The sequence below is a fragment of the Gekko japonicus genome, unplaced genomic scaffold (genome assembly GCF_001447785.1).
Source record: "Gekko japonicus isolate JY-2015 unplaced genomic scaffold, Gekko_japonicus_V1.1 scaffold2498, whole genome shotgun sequence".
NCBI lineage: Eukaryota > Metazoa > Chordata > Lepidosauria > Squamata > Gekkonidae > Gekko > Gekko japonicus.
In genome coordinates this window covers 195834-204237 of record NW_015160911.1, presented here as the reverse complement: position 1 = coordinate 204237, position 8404 = coordinate 195834, and the positions used below count along the sequence as shown (strand labels likewise).

The window sequence follows — 8404 nt, the reverse complement described above, 5'->3', positions numbered from 1 at the left end:
TAGGGAAAGCAGGATGAAGGAGATAAAGATGGTGAACTCTTGGGCTGGGTTCCTATTTTTAAAAAAAGTCATAAATTATCTGTTTACTACACAGTTCCTGGGATTTAATACATCCTATGGGAGTTTCCTAATTTTGATCTGAAACAAAATATCATTTGATTCATTCTAATCATGCATTGGATTTCTGAAATGGAAATAAAATGAAAAACAGAAAGGGGGGGGCAAAATCTGATTTATATTGTAGAGCTCTCTCAGTTATCCTGCAGCCTCATGAAAAGCATAGCAATGGTAATGTGTTACCACTAGATAACACTCTCTCACAGTATTAAGAAGTGTGGCAGAGATAAAAGAAAGGATCGTAACGGATTCTCCCCACTTGTGTCCCAGGGCAGAACAAAACATTATTAAAAACTCAGATGTCATCATTATTCTTAGTGTAGGTTTTACATGTTATCAAAGTGCAGAGTGCTTTTAAGGGAACAGATACTTTTGTCTCTTCTAGAGCAGCAATGGTTTGAAATGATTCCAATTAACCAGTAGGCTTGATGATGATGATGATGATTATTATTATTATTATTACGAAGTATTTACATACACAGTGAGTCAAGCGGAATAGAAATAAAATCCAGATAACTACCATATAGAAGCTTCCAGTACGGATCAGTGAAACAAGCAGAGCATAAAAACCTTTTAAGATGGAAGCGAAAACAGACAGATAATGCCGGGGTTGGAGTCATGCCAGAAATCTGTTTTCCACATCATGTGTATCTGAGCTTAGGCAAAATGCCTTTCACTTCCCAGCTTCCATGGCACGTTTAAGCCACAGCTCATCATTTAGAGACTGAACAAAGCCTCCTTCTTACATAGGAACTAGACTCTTACATACCAAGCTCTTTAAGAGGGCCTGCTTCTCATTAGCCCAGAAGAGAAATACGGATTTTCTATCCAGAGTCATCACTGACAGCACATCTGATTTTTTCATGTGACACAGCAGTTCATAGCTCCAGACTGGAAGGCCTGATTTACCATCCACCACCAGTACCTGAAAACAGAGAACCTAGAGTGAGCATACCAGTAAGAAACATGGAAAAAGATAGTGGGCAGGTAAAGGTAAAAAATAAACTCTCCGTATTCAGTTGCCTCTGATTAGTAAATGTTGGGGCTATATAAGAGGAGATGGATATCCCACCCTTGCCCTGTTTTTAATCTTCCCAGGAGCATGGGGGGGGGGGGGTAGTTTTCTTCACCCTTAAAGCCATTCATTGCACTGCACAGAATAAGATGGTAGAACTCCAAATGCCTTTCTTCAGGTGGTAAACTAGCAGACAGAAGGCTCCACTGAACCACTCTCTGTCTCTGATGTATCGTTTATTGTATACAGGGAGCTTTTCCCACAAAACTGAGCTTTCCAAAATATGCGTGGAGCACTCTGTGTATTGTACAAAATATCTTCTAGTCAATTTCCTTTGGTCATTGCTCAGAAACATGCTTACAACTTCCTGCAGATACAGCTTTTGCTTTCTGACACAGGAGCCAATCGGTGACACATGATGTGCAAACAGAATTGGTAAACCAACCTTCTTCATTATGCTGTTTCCACTCTGTGCCTGAATCATGAAGTCCAGGGTTAGATCATCATTGAAGTAGCCAGGGGAAGGTTGGCTGCAAACATTCAGAAATCATCAGTCAGAAGCAAGGAGAGACAGGGAAGTCATCCTAAAGGAACCTATCTGCATTCCTACAAATCCAGGCTCTTCCAAAACAGATCAGACTGCTCATTCATCAAGTATACAGACTGGCAGGGTCAAAGACCACTTGACGATGCACCAGAGGAAGAAGAAAGAAAATGGAGTGTAATACTCCAAAATCCAGCTATACACAATGAGGGAAAATCCAGTGCTGGTGTAAATATTGTTCATTACTACGTTTTATTACCCTTTGCACAACTTCTAGTCAGTGTGGTCCAATAGTTAGAGTGTCAAACTAGCATCTGGGAGAACCAGGTTCAAATCCCATTTTTTCCATGGGCCAGCTTCTCTCTTTCAGCCACAACCACCTCACAGGGCTGTTGTGGGGATACGATGAAGAAGGGAGAAACATGTGTCACCCTGGGCTCCTTGGGGTAAGGCCAGGACAAAATTACATAGAACAGACAGTGTTTATTTACAATCATCCTAACATTCTTCACACCTTCAAAAATACCATAAGGTAGATTCTGCTGATATCTGCCACCTCACGGATCACCTCTGCTGAAAAGTATTGTTTTCCTGCCCTGGTAATGGGACAGAGACAGTGCTGGTTGCCCTTACCGACGACCTCTGGAGGCATCTGGTTCAAGGTGGGTCGGTGCTGCTCTTGCTATTTGATCTAACGGCATCGTTCGACACGGTCAGTTATGATCTCTTGACCCACTGACTCACCAATGCGGGGATACGGGGGACTGCTTTGCAGTGGCTGTACTTCCTCCGTGGTCGGGGATAGAGAGTGGCACTGGGGGAGAGGGTATCTCCACGCTATTGCTTGGTATGCAGTGTCCCACAAGGGGCAATCCTCTCCCCAATGTTATTCAACATCTATATGTACCCCCTCGCCCAGTTAATCCGGGGGGTTGGGCGGGGCTGTCATCAATATGCTGATGACACCCAGCTGTATCTGCTGATGGATGGCCGGTTGCAACAGACTAGGGCCTTGGAGGCTGTGGCTGGCTGGTTGCAACAGAGTAGGCTGAAATGGAATCCAGCAAAGATGGAGGTCCTGTACCTGAATTGTGGCGGGATAGGATCGGGAATCCAACTTCCAGCCCTTGGTGGGGCACCATTGACGCTGACCCCAATGATGAGGAGTTTAGAGGTGGACATCTCCCTTTCTATGGAGGCCCAGGTCACCACAGCTGCCAGATCAGCCTTCTACCATCTTCAGCTGGTCAGGCAGATGGTTCCTTATCCCTTCCCCCAGGACCTCATGACAGTGATCCATGCAATGGGCACTTCCAAGTTAGATTACTGCAACTTGCTCTGCATGGGCCTACCCTTGAGTCTGACCCGGAAGCTTCAGCTTGTGGAAAATGCAGCAGTGCAGCAGTCTATGAGGATGCATGTTCAGCCAGTGCTGCGCCAAATTACATTGGTTACCTGTTGTGTACTGCATCAGATTCAAGGTTATGGTACTAAACTTTAAGGCCCTATGTGGCCAGGGACCAACATACCTATGGGACCATCTCTCCCCATATGTGCCTTGTGCTCTTCCAAGCAGCATCGCCTGGCAGTCCCCGGCCCGAAGGATGTCTGCCTTGCCTTGACTGGGCCAGGGCCTTTTCAGCCATGGCCCCTGCCTGGTAGAGCATGCTCCCAGTTGAGATCAGGGCCCTGCGGGATTGTTACAATTCTGCAGGGCCTGCAAAATGGAGCTGTTCCACCAACCTTTGGCTGAGGCGGCAGATGTCCAAATGACACCAGCCTTCCCTCCCTCATTCAATCAATCTGCCTCACTGCATTAGTACCAGCTGACCCTGGTTACTTGAGTACCAGCTGACCCTAGTTACTTGAGTACCAGCTGACCCTGGTTACTTGAGAAAGAGAAACATGCCCTCCCTGACATTGTTGCAGCATGCACTGTACTCAGGAATTGTTAAGCTGCCATCAATAGATATTATTTTAAGTTTAGATGACATGTTTTGATATTTTTATGAATTATTTATTGTTCTTATCATATATTGTGAGCCGCCCTCAGCCTGCTTGCAGGGTAGGGTGGGACATAAACTGAATGAATAAATAGATAGATAGATAAAGTGGCTGTTTCACATAAGTCATCACGGGATGAACACTTGCATGTGATGAAGTGATAAACTGGGTACTAGAAATGTTTTGCCTGTATCTGTACTTTGTGGAACATAAAACAGAAACCTCTTTATGTGCTATGCCAACGTTACAGGTTCTGCTGGTCACACTGAACAGCCCACAATGGATTTATTTATGACAAATCCATTTATGAGAAGACTGCATGGAGGACCAGTGTGAGCTGAAGGCCCAAGATGTGTTCACTGTCTTTACAATGTCTATAGTAGTCTAAATCTCTACTTAGAGAGAGCAAGTTTAAAACAAACTGCAAAGCAAATATTAAATGGTAACTCCAACAATCAGATGCTTGCTCAAATTAAAAAAGCTTAACTTTGTTCCAAGATGCTCTGGTGTGGGCTTTTACAAACATTTAGGAGAAGGGTACTTCATAGTTGTTGTGAGGCAGCCATCAAGCCACCAAGACCATTATTCTGCATGGTCCTGTCATACATATATATATGATGGCGCTAATATTTCACAGGATATACGTAACTGACCACAGTATCTCTGTAAAGCCCAGAACAAAGTTAGAGTCCAGTGGCACCTTTAAGGCCAACAAAGCTTTATTCAAGGTATGAGCTTTTGTGTGCACACACACTTCTTCAGATACAGTGAAATGGAAATTACCAGTCCATACACAAAGGTAGGGGGTGAGCCGTAAATTAGCATGCTCACCCTTTACCTATATGTATGGACTGGTCATTTCCATTTCACTGTATCTGAAGAACTGTGGGTGCACACAAAAGCTCATACCTTGAATAAAGCTTTGTTGGCCTTAAAGGTGCCACTGGACTCAAGCTTTGTTCTGCTGCTTCAGACCAACATGGCTGCCCACCTGAATGTGTAAAGCCCAGTTAATCTGCAGCTTGCCTCCTTTCACACCTCCAAGCAGAACCCCTCAGCTCCCTTGCACTGCCCAGCTGCTATGCCAATCCTCAGCCACCATGCCCCTCTTCAGACCTGTGAGCTGCTTTTGACTGCAAATATATTATGGGAATCAATTTCTATTGCATTTCTTCGCAGACTGAACCGAAGCATTTAGAAGTTTGAGTCCAGTGGCATCTTTAAGACCAACAAAATTTAATTCTGGGTGTAAGTTTTCATGTGTATGCACATTTCATCAGAAGTGAATAGACGCATGCAATTATGTGAGATCTTTTGACCCATTACCTTTTAAATTTTGTCCTGGGAAAGGCTGAATCTGCAAAGTCCAACTTGGTGAGCCATCAATGAAGGTGGGCAAGGGAGAAGAATGAGGGTATGTCCTGATAAAACCCCACTGATAGCCAAATGACACTGCAGCAGCTAAGTTTTCTGCTGCTCTGTACAACTGGTTCTGTACTAGAGAGGCTAAGAGGGCCACTATTACTGTTCAAACTAGTATTTCTGAATTTGGTTCTAACAAGGTTGCTTATCTCTAATTGTTGTTCTTTGATCAATCATCCGTTTATTCATACTTATAGGCTTTACACCACAGCAGAGCCAACAGTCCAGTAACTTCTAGAGCTAGGCTTCTGTCATGAAAGTCTCCCTACAGAAGTGCAGCTTTGAACTGCACAAGCTCCAGTGGGCATTCCATTGCCACCCAGGTCCTTCCAAAAATGTACACCTCAAGTTAAAGATGCTTCCTGTGGGGATGATAGGCAGGCTGTGTGATCACTCAAAGAATAACAGTTACAAGTAAGCAACCTATTTTTACTTCTTTTTGGTCTCTGTCCATCAGAAGATCTCACAGATGACAGGAAAATTTCCCTTCAGCTCTTCCACTAGTGATCAGATGTTCAAAGGAGGAAGTGGCTCTAAGATCAGCTTCAGAACCCTGGGGCTGATCTCTGTAACAGGGATCATAGTTGTTGGTGGTGCTGACTACGTTGCTGCTCTTACTTTCACTTGTAAGGTTCAAGAGACTTAATCCATTTCTTCTTTTTTTTACAGGACTGGGATAACTGAGAAAGATTGTAAAGGGGCAAAGGAAGCAAGTTCTTTAGCTGGAGCTGCAGCCACAGCACCACCTGTAGAGGTAGAAAGGGCCCTTTTCCAAAGAGGTGTCTGAAGGTGAGGCTCACAACTATCTACAGGATAAAACTAATAACTTTTCCCCCCACAAGAAAAATGAAGAAGTAGCTCTCTGAAGAGAATACCTCAGAAAAATCTCAATTCGCTGTTGCTGCAGGTGAAGAAGAGCTGAGCGGCAAAGGTGTGATGCCTCCACCATACAAACTGTTCAAGAGCTGCACTTCTGAGGAGAGATTTTTGTGCCTAAATCCTAGCTCTAGAAGTCTCTGTACATGCTGAGTGTGATGCCCAAAGACCACAAAGCAGTAAGCAATAGTTAGCACTAATTGCAGTTTAGCAGTCAGGTACAAATTGTGATTTAAAACTCATGTTTAATACCCACAAACCAACCAGGGTGTGATGGGCAGCCTGCATTCAGATGTCGCAGAAGACCACTACTTAGTTAAACTGTAGTTTATAACCTGCGATTTATTGTCTTGTCTGAATGGCTGGGCAAAGATGTCCTTGAATTCCTTTTGAGGTATGTGAGAAGTGTAAATAAGTACGGAGAGGAAGGAGTTTCAGGTCGTCTTAGCATAAAGAAGTGGACAAAAGAAAACTGACCTGTCAATGTCTTGCTGCTCCAGAGTCCAATGAGGCTTCAGGTCCTGTCCTCGCAGTAAGGTCAGACCACGTTTCGTGGTGATAAGGAGGTCACTGCAGTTGCCATCTGGAGACTTTACTGTCTGGAGGAACTCAGCACCTCCACTGGGGGGAGGCAGAAGATGAACTGAGGCAACTGTGCATAAACGATTTAATTTAAGGCCCGCACCCCAAAACAGCAGCATGGGGGGGGGGTCTTCGGCCCGCACGTGAAACCCACATAAAGCAAGTGCTGAACTGCAACTTCTGTGCCCCAAGTATGCTCTTGTGTTATACCAAATGGCCTGTGTCTCAGACAAGATTCATGTCAGATTCAGCCAGAGAATATAAGGAAGAGCCACACTCAGGAATCTTTGCTTACTTCCCTCCACGAGTAAAGTGCGCATCGCAATTTTGGCTAAAGCAAAATTCAGTGCTAACTTGGGAGTTCCTCCCCAGGCAAAACTGCTGGAAACACAAATGCACTTGCAAAATTTGTCAGAGGGCATTTTTTGCAGCTTTCTCCAGAAGCAATTAATCTTTGAAGTCTGTTCAGGGTTTCCTCAGAAAACATGTCTGTCCTGTAACATTTTAGTTGGTTCCATTTGCATTACCATATTTCCTATTATAACTTCTTACTTCTGTTAAATGCCCTAAATGTTTATTTCTGCATGTATCCTTTGCTGTTTTCTAGTCTACAATTGTGGCTTAAGAAGTAGTCCTCTTGTGTCTTGAGGCAGAGAATTACACATACAAAACTGTCCAGTAAGATATGAAGCCAGCTGGAAATGCTACCGTATGATTGCCCATAGTGCTAAAAGTCAGGAAACCCAAATTCTTCACAGTGGAGAGAAGACAGAGTCTCACCTGTAAATGCCAATGAGCTCTGACGAATTGAAGAATCTGAGCTTCTCCCACTCTGGCTCTTCTTGCTGCAGCCCTGGTGGGAAGCTGTCATGGTTTCTGGCTTGAGCAAAAATGTCACGCAGGGAGACTGCTTGGACATTTCCTAGACAAAAGGGGAGAGCAAAAGACTTGTGTTGGAACCCTCAGTGGGGGGGGGGGGAATCATGCAAGGTAGAAAAGGGCTTTGATATGGTGATGGTGCAAGAGTTGCTGCAGGGAAATCCTAGTTACTCTGCCTCTATGACAGCCTTTCTACGTAATCAGTTAAAATGTACCCCAACCATATTTTAAATTTTCCATAATCCTGCAGAGCCCTTTTCAATGAATTTAGTTGTGTCACTGGCCATCCAGCTGCTTGCTTTTGGTCTTCCAGACTCCTCAAAAACAAACTGGCAAGACACAGGGCCTTCCTGCACAATTTCAAAGCAAAATCCAACCACATTCCACCTTTTGTTGAATACTCTTGCATGTCCATTCTCAAGACAAGGGTGTGGTATCTTACTCAGAGTGTGAGAGTTTTGCTCATTTTTCCCTGCAAAAAAAATAACCCTAGCTACTGTGCATTCCCATCAAGGAGACAAACTTTTTTTTAAAAAAGGAAAGAATATCATTGCATAAGTATTACTCTGCAGGGTTTGCACATCTAAGGAGTTCATAACCTTCAAAAATAATAATTAAAAGAAGCTAAAATAAACAAGGTTTACAAAATTCTGTGAAGGAGTGAATGCATGAGACATGTTATTTATCATTAATTACATCATGAACAAAGTAGATATCAATCTCATGCAACCATATTCAGTACAATAGAAAAGTATGTGCAGTTGTTGTAGCAATCACATTCTCCAAGTTACAAAGGAAATGTGGAAGTACTGCACAAACAAGAGGTTGTACAGAAAGGCCCTGAGACAAGTAGGATAGCAAATAGCACTGAGCTTCATGTGCTAGTTTTCTTCCATGCAAGCTTTATGTTTGGATTCTAAATGCCAGAGGGTCTTAAAACTTTACATTCCAAAGGGGCAGCAGGA

General features: G+C 43.7%; 1 protein-coding gene across 1 annotated transcript in view; it reads right to left on the bottom strand.

Annotated features, from left to right (window-relative positions):
• Positions 1-8404, bottom strand: part of FAM234B (family with sequence similarity 234 member B) — a 40510-nt gene that overhangs the window by 7838 nt on the left and 24268 nt on the right. Inside the window, exons 7-11 of the mRNA XM_015424272.1 lie at positions 7341-7482; positions 6456-6599; positions 1578-1662; positions 887-1042; positions 1-52 (exon numbers count right to left, since the gene is read on the bottom strand). The exon at positions 1-52 is cut by the window's left edge and continues 54 nt beyond it. Coding sequence (XP_015279758.1) covers positions 1-52; positions 887-1042; positions 1578-1662; positions 6456-6599; positions 7341-7482 — 579 coding nt within the window. The remainder of the gene's footprint in view (positions 53-886; positions 1043-1577; positions 1663-6455; positions 6600-7340; positions 7483-8404) is intronic.